Raw genomic sequence first — 19,093 nt, forward strand, 5'->3', positions numbered from 1 at the left:
CGTCTCAGAGCCACTCCTCTCTGCAAAACTCTGGGCAAGCAAAGAAAGGAAAGGAGGAAAAGCAACCCTTCCTTAGTTCTCAGCTCCACCAGAGCCCATCTCGGGCTCACAGGTCACACCTGCTAGCCTGTCACTCTCTACTGTCTCACGTTTAATAATCACAGGTCTTGTTCATGGGTTCCCGGAGGGTTTGATCCCTCCGGGACTTGGTGTCTCCTGCCCGTAGGAACCCCTTTCAGAAGAATGAGGGGAAAGTATCCGTGGATTTGGTGGTTACCCAGGTTCGTGCCCCCGAGCCCTGGGAGCCCTGACTCTCGTGTCCCACCCTCCCACCCCCCGCTTGGCCTTCTCCCCCCCACCCCACTTGTTCCCCGTTCATGCATTTCCCTTGTGCCACGTGCTCAGCTTTTCCTTGCTTCTCTGCTGGCTTCTCCATGGAAATTTCACACACAGGGAGATTTCCTGTCCTGCATCTACTCACAGAGAAGGCTGCTCTCCTGCCCTGGCTGGCGGCCGGCCGCTCCTTGTAAGGACACAGAGAGCCCGGGAAGACCCGAGGGCCCTCTCAGCGGTCAGACGCAGCCAGGGACACCCCAGCACCGGGATCATAAAACCAGAGCCCCCCCGAGTCCATCCCTTTGCCAGTGGTCATTCTGTGAGTATCTCTGGAGTTGGGCTGCAGCTTCTTTAATTGAAGGCAAGCTCTTCCAGAGAGGGCTGTCACCACTTTTTTTTTTCCCGTCAAGATTTTATTTTTAAGATTGTATTTATTTATTCATGAGACACACACACACACACACACACACACAGACACAGGCAGAGGGAGAAGCAGGCTCCCTGTGGGGAGCCCGACGTGGGACTCCGGGGTCACACCCTGAGCCAAAGGCAGAGGCTCCGCCACTGAGCCACACAAGTGTCCTATCCTTTCAAGATTTTATTTAAATTCAAGTTCGTAAAAAAATAAAAAATAAAAATAATTTAAAATAAATAAATAAATTCAAGTTTGTTAACATTGCAGTTACTTTTGTTGGGTACTTGGGAACCACGGAAAATTCTTGGCTTCGGGGCTTTTTGTTTTTCAGACCAGTTGGGCCGTGTGCATTCAGACTGCAGACCTGTGTGAGGAGGAGCACACGGTTCACATTTCCAGAGATTTCTTTCCCCTCCCTCCAGCCAGTGACAGGGTTGAACAGGAAGTCTCCTTGCTGCTGGTCACTGCGAGGCGGGTTCATGACTTGGCACCACCAACCACACTGCGCCCCGGTGTGTCCTAGCCTGTGAGATTCATCTGGTCTCTGCGGCTCATGTGTTGGCCCCCGGGTGCGCTGTTGCCCGTCCGACACCCCCTCTGGGGCACCATCTGGGCATGACCACCACCAGGGTTCGGATGGAATGACGTGCCCATTACACGTCTTCTGCACACATATTTTTTTTTTTTAAGATTTACCTATTTATTTGAGAGGAAGGGGCCCACAGAGGAGCAGGGGCAGAGGGAGGGGGGCTTCAAGCCTGCCCCACAGGCCTCGTCCCGGGGGCCTGGAGCAGGGCCTGGGCCCGAAGCAGCCTCAGAGGGTGAACGACCGCACCACCGGGGCCCTCACACGTCACCCGTGAACCTGGCGGGGGCGGCAGTGCTTAGAGCGGTTCGGTCTCTTTCTGGCCGACGTTCCGGCCGGGCAGCTCTCTCTCTTCTCGCCCTCTCCTATGTCCTGGAGGAAACTTGCTGGACTTGCTTCGTGCCCACGTTGAGAGGACTTCCTCCTGAGTGTCCTACAACGGTCATTGGGAAAAAGCTCCAAGGGGCTAAAGATGACCGTATCGTCCATGACTTGGCCTGTGGTCGTGTGGCCGTCACCTCTGGGCCTGCAGGCCTGTCCCCTTTGAGAGCCGGGACGGCATGCCGGGCCCAGCACGGAGACAGAGTCCTCCAGCTGGCAGGTGGCCTGTCCTCGGGGCCCGGCACACGTGCACCTAGTCAGGCTCCGAGCCGCGGGCGGGGACCAGAGCCGGGGGCGCCACACCCCACCTCGGCCAGGGCGCCGCTGGCCGCAGGCGATGCAGACCCGGAGCCGGGGAGACGCTCTGACGGGCTCCCGCATCCCACTGTCTCCCAGCCCCAGGCCCCTGGTCGGGCCGCAGGGGTCTAACACCTGGCGCGGCTGGGACTTCATCTGCACTGTGGCCTCAGCTCATGCTGACTTTGCTCCAGAAGCCGGGGTGCAATGGACGGCCTGCTGAGAAGCCCACAGCTGCTGCGTGGGGCACAGCAACCGAGCAGGGGGGGAGGGTTTCATGACCCCAGGCATGTGGTCCGTCTCAGAGCCACTCCTCTCTGCAAAACTCTGGGCAAGCAAAGAAAGGAAAGGAGGAAAAGCCTGGGAGCATGGAAGTGCAACATGTGTGCGTGTGTGCGTGAGTGTGCACAACCGGCAGAGCTTGCCCCTCGTCTCAGTATCAGCACCTCCCCTCATTCTGCAGTTTCTGATTTTACCTTGTCCGCTAGTTAAAGGCTCTGAGGAGCTACACGTGCAGAGCGCACGCCGGGATTTTACTTCTGTCCGCAACAGCTTGGGCCTCTCGAGTGTGCCCGTGTGCACCGAGCCAGGAAGGGCCCGTGCCCCGGTCCCGTTGCTCTACCTCCACCTCGTGGCGCAGGGCAGGCAGTGGGGGGCAGGCGCCCTGGCGCCTGGGCACACGGGGCCTGCTCTTCCACACCGGCCACGTTCCTGACCAGTTTTGCATCTGTCAGATGCTGGTTTCTTTTCCTTTCCTCTTTTTATTTTATTTTATTTTTATTTTTATTTTATAAAATTTTTTTAGGATTTTATTTATTTATTTGAGAACGAGAACACAAGCGGGGTAGAGGGGCCCAGGCAGAGGGAGAAGCAGGCTCCCTGCGAGGAGCCCAGCGGGCTCGATCCCAGGACCCCGGGGTCACAAACGGAAGGCAGACGCTGCACCGGCTGGGTCCCCGGCGCCCCAGAAGCTGTTTCTTTCCTGATGCCCTCGCCCTCACGCCAGAGGCACTGGTCATACGAGGAGTCCGAGGCAGCACTCCCGTCCCAGGACGCGGATCGGCCCGTTGTCTCTGCGCGTCTCCACGTCCCCGCTGCCCTCACAGCCCTCGGGCCGCCCTGCCTCTGGCCCCATTAGCAGAGGTCCCCAAGTGTGCCAGGAGGATGCAAGCAGCTCCCTGCAGTCCTGGCTCTGCGGGCAGCCGGGGCCTCAGGAATGAATAGGGTCTGGAGTGGAGGAGAGCAGCCCTGCAGGCTCCGAGTGCCCCTAGGGCTGGGGTGGGCAGCACCCTGCTGTTGCCTCCTCTCTGCTGCTCATACTCTGCCCTCCGCAGGTTCCCCCTGGGCCCCCCGGCTGGCAGGGGCTGCCCGGAGCCTCAGGGGCTCCACAGTAGCTGCTCAGAGGCCAGAGAACCTAGTCTGCGGCTTTGTCCCTGCAGCCAGATAAAAGTTTGTTTGGCCAGAGAGACTTCCAGGTTCCTGCACCGGGATTGGCACTGGCCAGCAGCTGGAAGAGAACTCTGTCTCCCACCTACAGCCCTAAGTTTCTTTACTGCCGGCCCCTTGGCTCCCTCCATTCCCAGGAGGTGACAAGGACCCAGAGTGTCCAACTTGGCGGAGGAAAGCATCTGTGACGCTGCGGAAAAAAGGGACTGGGACAGCACAGGCCTGTGGTGCCACCTAGGGACGAGTGCCCTGGGCTGGCGGCAGGTGCAGACTCCTCATGCAAGTCAACCCAATCTATAATACCCCGGGTTCACTTTAAGAATAAAAAAACGAGATGAAGAGAAAGGGAAAGGGGAGTCTTTGTTCACTTCATAAACATTATTTGTTATTTCTCCTTAACAAAGGCATTCCTTTTAGATTACCGTTAAAAATGTATACTCCCATCCTACATTGTAAGTGATTTGATTTAGTAAAAAGTTTACATATTTTTTCCATGAAAGTAGAAGAGCTGGCATTTATTATGTAGAGTGAGGAAGAACTACCTAAAAGAATCGGATCAGTCTTCAGAAAGGCAATGCAGACATACTTGGTTTTATTTTTTATTCTCTTTCCTATTTAAATTTTTCTTTAAGTCACAAAAATGCACACCAAAGGTGTTAATAGAAGGAAAAATTGTTCTTTCCTCTTTGGATCCGTGTAGGGTAGAGGCTACTAATTCTTTTTCTTTTTTTTTTTAGGATTTTTTAATTAATTTTTTTTTAAATTTTATTTATTCATGAGAAACACATACACACAGAGAGAGAATGAGAAAGAGAGGCAGAGGGAGAAGCAGGCTCCATGCAGGGAGCCCGATGTGGGACTCGATCCCGGGTCTCCAGGATCACACCCTGGGCTGCAGGCGGCGCTAAACCGCTGAGCCACCGGGGCTGCCCTAATTAATTTTTTTTAATTGGAGTTCAATTTGCCAAATATAGCATAACACCCAGTGCTCATCCTGCCAAGGAGGCCACTAATTCTTGAGCAAGTCCCATGTAAATGCCAGCGACTTCAGACCTGGCTCATCCACACCCCTCCTGCCCCCAGGACCCGCTCGGCGCCTGTGCGGGACACCTGGCCCACAGGGCCCCCCTGGCCTGCTCCACCAGCAGCGTCGCCCTCCCCAGGGCTGAGAAGCCCCGGGCCGAGCCTTGACCCCCTTCTCTCTCAACCAACGGTCAAGCCATGAGGAAATCTCAAATTTCCATCTTCAGAATATAAGCAGAGTCTGACGGCATCTCACTGCCCCGCTGCGACCCGTAGGGGGTGACAGTGCTGTCTGTTGGCCCGGAAGGCTGTGGAGCAGCCTCCTGACCGGCCTCCCTTCTTCCGACGCTGTCCCTTGGCAGCTCAGTAGGGCAGATGGAAGCATCCTTCCTAGAAGTCAGATGAGGTCTCTCCTTGACTCAAAAGGTCCGTTTTAACTCAGAATAAAAGCCAAAGTCCCTACAGTGGCTTCTCAGGCCCCACATGACAGGCTTCTGGAAGCTTCTGTGACTCATCGCCAGCCCCTCTCCATCTTACTCACTCTGTTCCAGGCACACGGGCTCCTTGCACACCTAGTGCGCTCTTGCTTTAGGACCTGCTCTTTTCCCAGATATCTGCCGGGCCAACTGTCACCTCTGTGAAGTGTTCGCTCAACAGTCATGACAGGGAGGTCCATCCTGACCAATTCCTTGATAATCTTCAAATCCAATAATCCATCCTGAAACAGTGTTTGCTCAGCTTTCTTGAACTTGAGGTGGAGTCACTGACATGTGCTTTGGTTTAATTAAAAGTGGGGTGCTTATATGCCCCTGCTACCAAGGATAGTCCCGTTTCCATGTGTTGCCCCAGGATTATGATAACAGCATCCCTTTAACTTTCCAGTAATAAATACATCATTTATTAGTATCGAGACTAAGTTCAGTAATTTGCTCCTTGGACGTTTATCTCATAATGATTTATGAACATCACTTACCGAAGTTAAACTGGTTTTTCAACTTAAAAAAATAATACAAGACAATTCAATGACAACAAAAAATACAGTTCAACTTAAAATATGAGAAAAGGACTTAGACAGTTCTTCAAAAAAGATGGAATGGTCAATATGCACAAGACAAGATGCTCAACATCACCAATCACTAAGGAAATGTCCCTCACCACCACAGTGAGGTACCACCCCACCCCATTAGGACGTGGCCTCTGTAAAAGACAAACAGCAAACAGCAAGTATCTGTGCAGGATATGGGAAAATCAGAACCCTTGTATAAGGTTGGCAAGAGTGTAAAATGGTGCGGCTACTGTGGAAAACTGTCGGGCAATTCCCAGAAGTGTGCGAACGGGAGCTATGGCACGACCCAGCAAGTCCACCTGGGGATACACACCCGAGAGCCAAAACCGGGCCATGAACTGGTATCAGTCCACCGTGGTTCAGAGCAGCATTCGTCACAAAACAAGAGGTGGCCGTAACCCAACTGTCCACAGAGGGATGGGAGGACCAACCAACATGGTCTATACAGTGGAATGTTCTGTCTTAGAAAAGAAGGTAGTGCCGACAGGGGCAAGGGCAAGGGCAAACCTCGAGGACACCTGTTGGATGAGATAACCCAGGTGCCAAAGGACAGATCCTGAATGACTGGCTTCCTGTGAGGGGCCTGGAAGAGATGGTGCCTGCCGGGGCGGGGGTGGGAGCCTAGGTGTCCGCATCGAATGGGTGCCAGGTGTCAGCTCTGAAAGACAGAAGTGTTGGACGTGGAGGCCGCTGGCAGTTGCACAACAGTGTGAAGGTATTTAATGCCACTTAAAAATGGTTACAATGGTACATTTTATGTTATGTGTATTTTACCTCAATTAAAGCTTTTAAAAATCCAAGAAATGACACGAAAGGATTAGATGAAGTTAAAGCAGTATTTATTCCACTTTCTTGCAATCATATATTATTTAAGGCATAAGTGATGATTATATAGCAGAAGAATACAATTTCTTTTAAGGCCTCTGTAGTCTGATTTTTGTGCAGAAATACATCATACTTGTACACATTTTAGAGAACTTATTTATTTATTCATTCATGAGAAATACATCTCTGCCTCATAATCCCTTAATCACACTCAGCCACGTGCAGCAGAATCAGGTCTGGTTTCTGGAGGTCACTTGCTTTGCTGTGGCCTGGCCCCCAGTGTGAGGGGGCTTCGCTGGGCTCCCCATCCCTCAGGCCGTGCTTTCAATGACAACAGCAATGCCTTGGCCGCCTCCGATGCAAGCTGAGCCCATGGCATACTTCCCACCCCGACGCCTAAAAGAGAATTTCAGTGGCTGAAATCTACTCAAATAGAAAACTTACAGAGCTAATTAGAAAGTTAATGAAATAGAATTAATCATGGACACATCTGCATCATTCATGCTCATTCAGCTCCTTGTCTCAATCTTTTCTCCAATCAGCAATATGGGTGTATACATCACAACAGAATGAAATCAGAACCTGAATATTTTGATTAAAAGAAATGGTAACAAGAGAGGCTAGAACAGATCTAGAAGCAGAGGTGTGCTGTGAGAAAGGAGAGAGGCCAGCCCCTTTGATTTTAGATAGTTTCAGATTTTCAAGGCACCTGAGAGTAAGTGCAATCCGTGAAGACGGCCCATGTGAAAGAGCAGATGATTTAGAAGCATTTCATGTCCCTTTCATACAAATTAGATTCCTTTAGACCATCTGCTCCTGTTCCTCGATCTGAGAGAAAAGCACCTAAGAACTTTTTGGTGCACATCCCTCATTAACTTAGTGAATTATTAAGTGATTTACTTTAACCTAACAGGAGCCAGAGTGAATTTTTCGGCCTGACATATTTGGTTTTGTTTGCATTTTCCTAAGAGAGCAAAATGGTCCAAAATACACAGTCCCAGAAGGAGGAGCTCTTGTATTAAAACTGAAAAGCATCAGGCACACAGGAAGTTCCTGCTGGGACCCTAGCACCAGTTAAGGAAAAGGAAACACTTAGTTCAGACCCACAGGAGTATTTTGCTTAGGTTCCTTAAAGGACAGCATCTAGACCAGAATCCTCCCAATACTTTATTTTCCTAAATAATTTTATCTTTCTTGTAACTGGCACTAGAGTGCAAGCACAGCACGACGGCCAGAGCCTTGGTAGTGCTGACTGCTATGCACCAGCCCTGGGGTGGGGGAGTTGGGGGGGTGGAGGGCAGTACTGGGGAGGAGCCGGGTGAGCATGAGGCAAACACAAGGAAGCGTGCACATCCCAAGTGCGGAGCCACTATCAGGTCAACCAATCATCTATAATATCAGTCAAAAAGGGGTGTCCCCAAATAACTTGTTCCTGGTGAGACTGTAAAATGGGTCTGAGAGAGAGAGACCTGGTGAGAATCAGCAGAGGGGGATTTGAAGAAGAATGAAAAATATTGGACTGCTCTGAGGAAACCCAAATCCATGCATTTTTACCAAAGATGGCAAATATGAAATGTAACAGTTTCTAGCACATACCTTAATTCGTGAACCAAGTGTGCCATAATTCTTGTTCCAGATCCTCCCAGGGGATGACCTAAAGCAATGGCTCCGCCATTCACATTGGTTTTACTTGGGTCAAGATCCAAACTCTTTTCAACTGCTAAGTACTGAGGAGCAAAAGCTTCATTCACCTAAAAATAATCAAAACATGGATAAAAATCTTTGTTCATAAGTTGATTTTTAACTGAGACTTGTCTCATCCTAGTGATGGCTACTTTTGCTTTTTTTTTTTTTCCCCCTATTTAAACTACCTTACGGGAACACCTGGGTGGCTCAGTGGTGGAGCATCTGCCTTTGGCTCAGGGTGTGACCCCGGGGTCCTGGGATCGAGTTCCACATCAGCCGCCCCCGCAGGGAGCCTGCTTCTCCCTCTGCCTGTGTCTCTGCCTCTGTGTGTCTCTCATGAATAAATAAAAACAAAACAAAACACACAGAAAAAAAAAAAACTACCTTGCAATGTCATTTTATCCTCAACTGCTCTTTATAAAGATACCAAGTTTGAAAACGGGTATATTTACCAACTGATACTTTAAGTCAACTGCATCCCTTGGAGAAAAGAAATCCTCAGCAATGTCATGAGTGGAGGCCTACTAGAGGCTGTGGGAGATGGCCCAGAGGTTCTGAAGCCAGAGGGATGGCTCAAGTCTTGGCTGTATGCATGCTCTTTAAACTCTTGACACTCAAGGTTCCCTCAACAGTAAAATGTGCCTGCAGTACATCCTAGGAGTTACTGTCAAGGTTAAATGGAATCATGGGTATTAAGTGTATTACCTGACACATACCAACCTCCAGGAGATGGTTGCTCCTGCTATTGCTATTACTGCCCAGTACTACTAGCCATTCTTCCAAGAAGAAACTGACACAACCAAGCCAGAGCCACCTACATACAAGGATGGTTACTGTGCTGAAATCTGGCAGCTCTGAAAAGTATCATATTGTATCCGCTTAGCAAGGTTGGCTATGAGAATTACCTTCAAGTTCATAGCACTATAGTTTCATATGATTTTAGCTAGAAAATTTTATAGCTAAGAAAACTGATTTTAAGAAAGGTAACTTTGTTATAGAGTTGAGATCAAAATTCTGTCCTGTGTTCTTTCCTATTATATTTCATGTATTTCCAAGATGTTGTTTTGTTTATCCTTAGGTCCTACATTATTTTTCCATTTTACATGGTCATGCTTAAAGGGGTACTAAGAGATCTGGAATATGAGCTAGTGAAACTAGGTTTTTGAACTCAGGATGAACCACCATGTGGATCATCAAACATCCCAAAGACAATCATATCATGGTGTTGAGAGCTATGTTCTTGCGGACACATACATCTATAAATGATTATGAGTAACTTTGCAGAGCTGACATATTTAAAGAGTTTTAAGTGTGAAATCTAGAGTCAGGAATTTAGGGACATTATTTGCTAATATAAATATGATAAGTAAGCAGCCTCCTGAGGCTCTAAGAATGGAAGAGAGATTTAAGGATAAGCCGTTTGTCTAAAACCGTAGTTTCCTAGATGAGAGCTCATCAGAGGAGAGCACACTTGTGCTGAGAAGGCCCTTTCTCTACCAACTTAAATAGATTTCTTTTGTTATATTAGTTATTTCCCAGTGTCAAGCAGCATACATGTTTAATTACCTAAAACTTTCAAATAGTCCCCAAATGTAAAATGTATATAATCCAACTTTATTTTCTTTTCCACTCTTCCGTTTAATTGTCTAAATACTTAAGACGCCATTGCTCTATCTAAACTAACATTAAAAAAAAAATCACCATACTAATAAACTTAAGTTTTCTATGCCAAAAATTATGACATCACAAATCTAGCCACAACTATGGTGTAACAGCCAAAGGTAAGTTTGGGGGAGGGAGAGTTTTAAGTTAGGGAGAGAATAAGAAAATTCTAGATTTGGCACCAGATATTGTTTTCTACTATGTCAATTCTTTTGCTTATATTTTTTCATTTCAATCCATAAAAGGTTGAAGTTACTCATTTCTCATCTACCTTATATAATATTCAATTTAGTTCAACAGGCACACTGGTAGTCTAAAATGCAATAGTCTTATAAGGTGTTAAGAAGTTTCCAGGAATTCATGTTTTAAGGAGAAATCAGGCTGTTTTAATTATTTGAATATACATAAAGCATTCTAGTCAGGTAAAGTACTGACTCAAAGCATGTAACAAAAGTAATATTTACTTAGATGGACATCATTTGGAAAGGCTAATAGCACAGAAACAACAACAAAAAAGCTGTAAAATGCCATATTAAAACCATTTATGCTACAGACACTGGTGGTTTATTCATGTAAAAAAGTATAACACTTACCTCTACCAAATCTATGTCCTTGAGACTCCGTCCTATTTTTTTCAGTGCTCCATTGATTGCAGGGACAGGCCCTATAGAAGAACAAAATCAGTTTCATCTCATATTTATTTGTCAAATTTCTCCTTCTTCACTAACCAGGTAAGTAAGGAAGAAATAATGTGACATTATTAGTAGTCACAAATCTTGCTACCTTGATGGCACATTAGTCAATGATGTGACAATTAAAAAAAAATAGAACTAAAGTGAAAAGCTGGTTATGCAAAATCGTAAATGAGAGGCTCACATGAAGGTTCTACTGCAAATGGCTGGAAGAGTTCAGAGAGCCAAAGGAGTGCTCTATGGGGTTTCACAGTCACTTACAGATCACGCTTCATACCCAGCGTCAAGGCAGTCTAAGTGCCTGGGACCCAAATCACACACATTCCTAGCAGAGAAGTGACTGGGGCACCCTCTGGATTTTCAGGCCTATCTAGACAAAAGGCAAGAAACAGTAGTAGCATCTCCACGTGGGTACAAGGCAGGAAGCCATAGGCACTTTAGGGAAAAGATATTCAAAGCAAAGAAGCACGAATAATGCCAAACACAGGCAGAGAATTAATTAATTAAGATTTTATTTATTTATTCATGAGAAACACAGAGAGAGAGAGAGAGAGAGAGAGAGGCAGACACACAGGCAGAGGGAGAAGCAGGCTCCATGAAGGGAGCCTGACGTGGGACTCGATCCTGGGACTCCAGGATCACGCCCTGTGCTGAAGGCAGTGCTAACCCACTGAGCCACCCAGGGATCCCCACGAGAGAATTTAAATGAAACAAAACCCCCACTGCAGAAATGCAAATCTGCCAAATAAGACTTCTGAAACTTTAGCTCCCAGATTACTGATAATCACCAATAACCATTTAATGCTGCTCATAATTTTTAAGTATATTTATATTTTTTCCCCAAATGGTAAAAAAGCTGGCTGGAGGAGATTGTCTAATTTGCTATCTATTCTTGGAGAATAAAATTGCCACAAATGTCTTAAAAAAAATATGGTATGTTCTGTTGAATTTTAAGTAGTCAAATATTCTGCAACAGTTCCATAAATACGCCTAAGTAAGATAAGGAATCAGTCTTTATTTTTATAAATTTATTTTTTATTGGTGTTCAATTTGGCAACATATAGAATAACACCCAGTGCTCATCCCGTCAAGTGCCCCCCTCAGTGCCGGTCACCCAGTCACCCCCACCCCCCGCCCACCTCCCCTTCCACCACCCCTAGTTCGTTTCCCAGAGTTAGGAGTCTCTCATGTTCTGTCTCCCTTTCTGATATTTCCCACTCATTTTTTCTCCTTTCCCCTTTAGGGAATCAGTCTAAAAGAAAAGCATGGTACAATTTAAGCACAATGTAATTTGTTTTGTCACCTAATTAAAATGTTCTTTGGACAACAGTCTGCTTATAGGTGAGGGGCATCCAATGAGAGCTCTTCATTCTAACTACTGATTTAACATAGAACCTAGTTCCAGATTCTCTTTGTATGTCTAAGGCACAAAAATAGGATAGATAGTAGTAGAGCACCGGTTATCCAGCATGGTCGGGGATGAGTATCCTACAGGGTCAAAGACACACAGAACGAAGAGCAGAGGGTGTAGCTCCACTCTACATACCACCTTGTCTTCATATCCATAGAAAGCATGACTCAGGGCACTGTCAACTTAGAATCGTTACAGTCAGTTATTCCAAACACTGGGCCACAGCCATGTTATTTACTGGGACTCAGGAAGTTAGAGCATTCTCGTAGGAAAAGGAGACCTCATTCCTAGTCCTACCACTAAAGCTATGTGATCTTGGCATCTTTGTGGGGTGTAAACGTCTCATCAGAAGGCTTTGAACTGGTTGTTGACCTTCTTCTTTTTAACTATTGGAATTCTTTCTACAAATAAAGCCCAAGAGAAGATAAAGCCAGAGCTGCTACAAGCGACAGAGGTTCAAAGCTTCACTCACCACGGCCACCCGTGGGGAGTTCCAGGGAGCGCTGTCTTTCCATATGTATCCTTCCTGGGAGCCACTACTACTCTCAGGTCTTGGCTTTCCTCCTTTTTCTGGGTCGGCAGCTCTTGCCCTTTTTCTAGGCTAAGGGCTGCTAGATGCTGGCTAACTGCATAACTGAGGAAACTATTCTTAGAAACTGGAATGATGACTCAATCCCACCAGTCAATGACCCACTATCTCTGTTTGTTCCTTTGGTGTAGTTACCAAACTTCACCAAGTACTTCGTGTAGTTACCTCGTTGAGTCCCATACAACCACGGACAGACAGCTGTCTAGGAGGAGGGACATCTGACACTGGGACATGTGGTATTTATGGCTCTATTCAAGCCCTAAGGGAAAAAACAAGTCCAATGGTGTTCACACAGTGTGAATACACAATGGTGTTCATTGGACTACAGGGCCAACATCCAGACCCTGGAAGAAAAGGAAGGAAAACTATATTTTCTTCGCTCACTGGCCATGTGAATATATCAGAACCTATTCAATGAGGTTAAACTGAAAAAGAACTATAAAATAACTACTTTTCTATATCAGATAAATATGATTGATCATCAAAACCATTCAGGTAGCTTTTTCCTCTGGGCCGCCAACATGCCATCCAGACTGAGGGAGACCCGGAAACTTCGGGGCCACTTGAGCCATGGCCACGGCCGCATCGGCAAACAGCGGAAGCACCCAGGAGGCCGGGGTAATGCTGGTGGCATGCATCATCACAGGATCAACTTCGACAAATATCACCCAGGTTACTTTGGAAAAGTCGGTATGAGACATTACCGCTTAAAGAGGAACCAGAGCTTCTGCCCAACTGTCAACCTTGATAAACTGTGGACCTTAGTCAGTGAGCAGACACGGGTAAATGCTGCCAAAAACAAGACTGGAGCTGCTCCTATTATCGACGTGGTGCGATCAGGCTACTACAAAGTTCTGGGAAAGGGAAAGCTCCCAAAACAGCCTGTCATCGTGAAGGCCAAATTCTTCAGTAGAAGAGCTGAGGAGAAGATAAAGGGTGTGGGGGGCGCCTGCGTTCTAGTAGCTTGAAGCCACATAGGGGGAGGTTCATTAAATGCTAACAAGTGCTTTTCAAAAAAAAAAAAAAAAAAAAAACCCAAAAACAAAAAACAAAGCCATTCTCCCAGGCTCCACCCTGGAACTATGAAACAAAATCTTTCGGGGTGGGGTTATGGGTAGATTTTGATGATCACATGGGGGCTGGGAAACCAACCCCCATGGGGGCTGTCCACTGTGGTGGTAAATGCAACACTAACACACAAACGTTTACTTTTTAAAGCTACCTTCCGTCTCTCAAACAAAAGCTATGTTTTGCTGACAGTGAGTAGCTAAAAGCTAATAAGCTTTAAACCTGAGACATAGAAAAAATTGACTTTTAACAGATATTTACATAACTTGCAGTTCTGGTTAAAGTAATTTGACACACAGTGAAAGTGACAAAATGTGGACAGGCCAGCTTTCTTTCTTAGGAATTCTATAGAGATAAATCTCTGAAGGACAAGGCAGCAAACATGGTTGGGTATTAACTCAGTGCCAAACGAGCACAAGTGGTCATCACTCGCATAGAGCCTTGAGGCATACCCTGAAGACCTCTGAGAACACAGGTCAGCCACAGACCAGCTCCCTTCTACCCTGAGACCTACTTCATAAACAGTTAGTTGGAAAAGGCCTAACTAAGCTCATAAGAAAATCTCTGGACTTCTCAAGAATCTGAATCTAGCCCTAGGGTAGACTTTTCTTTGGGGTATGAGGACACAGGTGGGAGATGACAAAGCTTCCAGGCACTAATTTTTTTGTAAGTGAGGTTCCTCATCAGTTCTGTTTCCTGGACAATGACGACAGACATTATTAAAATTCAGTATCATCTGCGGTTCCTAGGAGTGCATCCAGCAGAACGCTCTTTGTTCTCCTTCTAATTCATATTTTTCAAGCCAAGAAAGACCATACAGTTAGCCCTTGAACAACACAAGTTTGAACTGAGAAGATCCACTTACATGCAGACTTTCTGCATAAAGACAGGACAATACTATAAATGTGTTTTCTTAATCACATTTCCTTTTGACTCGTTTACCGTAAGAACACAGTAGATATTACATGTAACATACAAAATATGTGTTAAAAGTTTATGTTATCAGTAAGGCTTCTGGGCCACGTAGGCTATTAGTAGTTTGGTTTGGGGGGAAGTAACAGTTATAGTTGGATTTCGACTGCATGATGGTTGGCACTTCTGCCCCCCACCCTGTTCATGAGTCACCTACACCCACTTGTAGGGAGTCCTCCTGCTAATCTTTATCAACCGAGATTCACTGTACTTCTCCCTTTTCCTATTCAGCTGCAGCCGAGCCAGGTGGGCATGATCTCGACTTCCTGAGACAACACAGTGAGAAGCGCACCTGAATTAGAGAGGCCCAGTTCCCATCCTGGCTCCATCACTTCCTGGTCTGGACTTGACAAGACAACCGCCCTAAGCCTCAGTTTTCTCCTTTACAGAGGAGTTGTGGGAAGAGGAGATGAGACACCAGCGGCTGTGTGCAGAACACCTAGCACTGAGCCATCTCTGTTTGTCCCCAGGCCCGCTCCTTGCCCGTTCTCTCATCTGGTCAGCACCTTGTAACTCTCCTCTGTGATTCGCTGGGGGCAAGTTTTAAATATCCCAAATGGACAGTGAGGTGTGATTAATGCCCAGGAGCAGTTTACACAGTCGAGGTTTTCCTCTTATCCCTGGCACAGGTTTTCTGAAAGAGGAGTTGTTGAAACCACTGATTACCAACCTCCTTTCCTTCACAAGTGACCCTGATTTGGCCACTGTCTCAGGTATCTAAATGCCAGGGAAGACTTCTCTCCAGAAATGTAACAGAATCGGTTTGCTTCACGATGAACTTACCAATACCCATGATGGAGGGGTCACATCCAGACACAAAATAGCCCACAATTCTTGCCAGTGGTGTGAAGTTATGTTTTTTAACAGCATCTTCACTAGCTATGATAACGGCTCCAGCACCATCAGATACCCCCTTGGAAACAAAAACAGAGGGTTAGCTAGAGGGCAAAGGGCCCAGTGCATCGAGGTTTGAATAAGGGAGTAGTGTTAGGATTACAGAATCACATAGGAAGCAGTGCCACAGTGTGGGACACAGCTAGTGCTCAAAGTGGTCTGGTGGATCAGAAACTGTATTAGGCACAGAAAACAACCTTAGCAATGCAGGAAACAATGTTCCCGAAAAGCTGATGTCCGGATGTGGGGAGATGTAAGAAACCTAATGAGCTGTATACATCAGAGAAACAAACAAAACTGACAAACCCATGAAAACTGAAACAATAACCAAGTAGATTTCCTTCTAGGTTCCTCATAATATTCTGAAGAGACTAAGAAACTGGAAGCATTATATGAGAGTTAAAAATACATATGCATTTTAATTTTTTTTGGTGTTCAATTTGCCAACATTTAGCATAACACCCAGTGCTCATCCCGCCAAGTGCCCCCCTCAGTGCCCATCACCCAGTCACCCCAACCCCCTGCCCACCTCCCTTTCCACTACCCCTTGTTCGTTTTCCAGAGTTAGGTGTCTCTCATGTTTTGTCACCCTTACTGATATTTTCACTCATTTTCTCTCCTTTCCCTTTATTCCCTTTCACTATTTTTCATATTCCCCAAATGAATGAGACCATATGTTTGTCCTTCTCCGATTGACTTATTTCACTCAGCATAATACCCTCCAGTTCCATCCACGTCGAAGCAAATGGTGGGTATTTGTCGTTTCTCATGGCTGAGGAATATTCCATTGTATACATAGACCACAGCTTCTTTAATCCATTCATCTTTCGATGGACACCGAGGCTCCTTCCACAGTTTGGCTATTGTGGACATTGCTGCTAGAAACATCGGGGTGCAGGTGTCCCGGCGTTTCACTGCATCTGTATCTTTGGGGTAAAATATTGTCTGGGACTGTGAAAACCTCCATTCACAGAATAGGAACACTGCCAGGTTAAGCAAAATAGCTAACGACTAGCGCGGGGAGTAACCCAAAGATACCACGCAACTGCTTTGCACTGAACACGTCAGCAAGAGCCCAGGATGATCTGTGGCGCCACCTACCGATGCGTTCCCCGCAGTTACAGTTCCCTCTTTCTTGAACACGGGTGGAAGTTTATTTAACTGCTCCAGGGTTGTCTGGGGCCGGGCATGCTCATCTACCTGCATTGTCTGTTTCCCCTTTTTAGTCTTCACTTCAATTGGTACCATCTCGTTATTAAAATAGCCAGCATCATTAGCTGAAACACAAGGAAGACCATCGTAAGAATGGGAAAAAGAGAAGATCTAAGAAACGAAATCAAACACGATCTTCAATCTAATTTCTGCCCCACCCTTTCCTCACCACCTACTTCTATTTCACGTACAACTTTGTTGCCTGTTGGAGAGTTGCTTGTACTGCCATGAATCTATAGTAATGCATTCTGCATCTTTTTAAAATTATAATTTTTATCCTTTTTACTACAATTTTTTTTACAAGGTATCACTAGATTATTAGCAGTCCTGGTATGTAAGTTACAGCTACAGCAGCACTAAGTAAACTTAATGTCTCATTTAAACTTCTCTGGGTAAGATAAGAAGTCATTTAAAAGTTACCAAGTTGTCCAATAGTGACACACACTTAAAAATGTGTCAAGCGGGGATCCCTGGGTGGCGCAGCGGTTTGGCGCCTGCCTTTGGCCCAGGGCGCGATCCTGGAGACCCGGGATCGAATCCCACATCGGGCTCCTGGTGCATGGAGCCTGCTTCTCCCTCTGCCTGTGTCTCTGCGCCTCTCTCTCTCTGTGACTATCATAAAAAAAAAAAAAAAAAAAAATTAAAAAAAAAAAATGTGTCAAGCAGGTACAACTTATGCTCAGTGTCTTGACCACAGTAAGAAAAAAGGTCGTCTCTAGAAGTTACTGATCTGGGTCCAATGGATCCATGAGTGAAATTTAATGACAAGCAACCGGAAGAAATTCTCTGAGCGATTACTGACACAGTTCTAAGGGAAACAGCTTACCTCCTTGCACCTTGCAGACTAGAATGGACTATGGTAACCTATGGCTTCACAAACAGGATACGCCAGGAGTGAAACCACCTTACTTTTCATATTCTTTTATAGCAGCCTACACACTTCCCTTATTTGGCTTTCACAACAACTATTAGGGAAAAAGGGAGGCAAATAATTTTTATCTCTTTGTACAGATGCTCAGTGAATAAATGACTTGACTCAGGTCAAAGAATTCGTATGTGGCAAAAATACAAACAGAACTGATGCCTCCTGACCTCTGGGCCAACACCCTCCCGCTTTAAACGTGTAACTCAAACAGAGAATGAGCTGGTTGGCATTGGCTCCGTTCCACTTATCCCTCTGAAATGGGCTTTACTCTCACTATTCCAGGTATCTGACAGCCCTAAATTAGAAGTTGCTGCTCATTTGAAATAGCTTAATTTAAGAAATCTTCTTCAGGAGACTAACAAATTTCTTCGACTCACCATACTGTCATGGTGCCCACTCTGGACTGGTCTGACAGTCATGTGGAGGCTTATATCAAGGGCATTGCAGCCCCGGCCTTGGGCAGTTCTGAGTCTTTGAGTCAGGGTGCAATGATTCTCGATTAGGGATGGGAGGAGTAAGGCACAGAAGAATACCCAGTGGGTCCTTTCCAGACACGTCCTCCCCTCCCTGTGAGTATGTACGCCTCACAGAGGAGAACACCAGCTCGGTTCCAGCAGCCCCCGTGGGCCATTGTCTCTCACAGTATCAGAGCCCTCAGAGCAGAATGTTCTACTGATAACAGAACCAGTTCAGGACAAAATTCAAGGGGCCCGATAAGGTCAATTAACAATGCCACTTTTTGAGTAGTATTATTGTATTTCAAAAGAGAGATTTCTGGTTAATTTCGCAATCACTAATAGAATATCTGCTCATCTAAAAACAAAGGAATGACCAAAAAAATGTGATTTTCAAAAGGTATAATTTTAAACAAATGTTATTACAGGATCATTATAATCTGAAAACAACAGAAATCTTTTCTATTTTTTTAAACTGAGGTATAACCGACATGAAACATGATATCAGTTTCAGGTATACAACATAATGACTGGATATTTGTGTATACAGCATTGCAAAGAGCTCGCTGCTCTATGTCTAGTTAACATCTGTCCCCTTACATAGCTGCACACATTTTTTCTTGTGATAAGAACTTTTAAGATCTACTCTATTAGTGACTTCAAATATGGGCTATAGTATTATTAACTATGATCACCATGCTGAACATTACATCCCTGGGACTTAATTTAAACCTTTATTTTAGGACTTACTTTATTTTAGGACTTTTGACTCCCTCCGCCCATTTTGCCCACCCCTCCTAGTTTTCTTCTATAGATATTAACAATGTCCCATTTCACTGACCAGCTTTCCACCTCTGCTGTGACTGCAGGGCATACTTGTCACAGTCTTCTCTGCTTATATTATGTTTTGCAGCAAGATTCTCTGCAGTAACTCCCATGGGCAGTTGGATATGCTGATCTGTTAATCCTGCCCACAAAGTATCTTCCAGCTATGAAAAGACATGAATAATAAAGTGATTGGTTAAAGTGTATCTTTTGAAAGTAATATGCTGTAATATCTTTATGTTTAAATACTTCATAGTTCCAATAAATGAAAGTAAAATTAGATTTTTCTAATTTTTTTTTAACATTTACTATTACTACTATTCATCT

At 45.7% G+C, this 19,093-nt stretch overlaps 1 protein-coding gene and 1 pseudogene across 1 annotated transcript in view; one reads left to right on the top strand and one right to left on the bottom strand.

Moving 5' to 3' along the window:
- Positions 1 to 6,372: 6,372 nt before the first annotated feature.
- Positions 6,373 to 19,093, bottom strand: part of ACAA2 (acetyl-CoA acyltransferase 2) — a 32,657-nt gene continuing 19,936 nt past the window's right edge. Inside the window, exons 5-10 of the mRNA XM_077899804.1 lie at positions 18,783 to 18,930; positions 16,451 to 16,626; positions 15,239 to 15,368; positions 10,317 to 10,387; positions 7,972 to 8,126; positions 6,373 to 6,771 (exon numbers count right to left, since the gene is read on the bottom strand). Coding sequence (XP_077755930.1) covers positions 6,687 to 6,771; positions 7,972 to 8,126; positions 10,317 to 10,387; positions 15,239 to 15,368; positions 16,451 to 16,626; positions 18,783 to 18,930 — 765 coding nt within the window. The 3' untranslated portion in view covers positions 6,373 to 6,686. The remainder of the gene's footprint in view (positions 6,772 to 7,971; positions 8,127 to 10,316; positions 10,388 to 15,238; positions 15,369 to 16,450; positions 16,627 to 18,782; positions 18,931 to 19,093) is intronic.
- Positions 12,922 to 13,457, top strand: LOC144315388 (large ribosomal subunit protein uL15 pseudogene; annotated as a pseudogene).

The sequence above is a fragment of the Canis aureus genome, chromosome 6 (assembly GCF_053574225.1).
Source record: "Canis aureus isolate CA01 chromosome 6, VMU_Caureus_v.1.0, whole genome shotgun sequence".
NCBI classification, from domain to species: domain Eukaryota; kingdom Metazoa; phylum Chordata; class Mammalia; order Carnivora; family Canidae; genus Canis; species Canis aureus.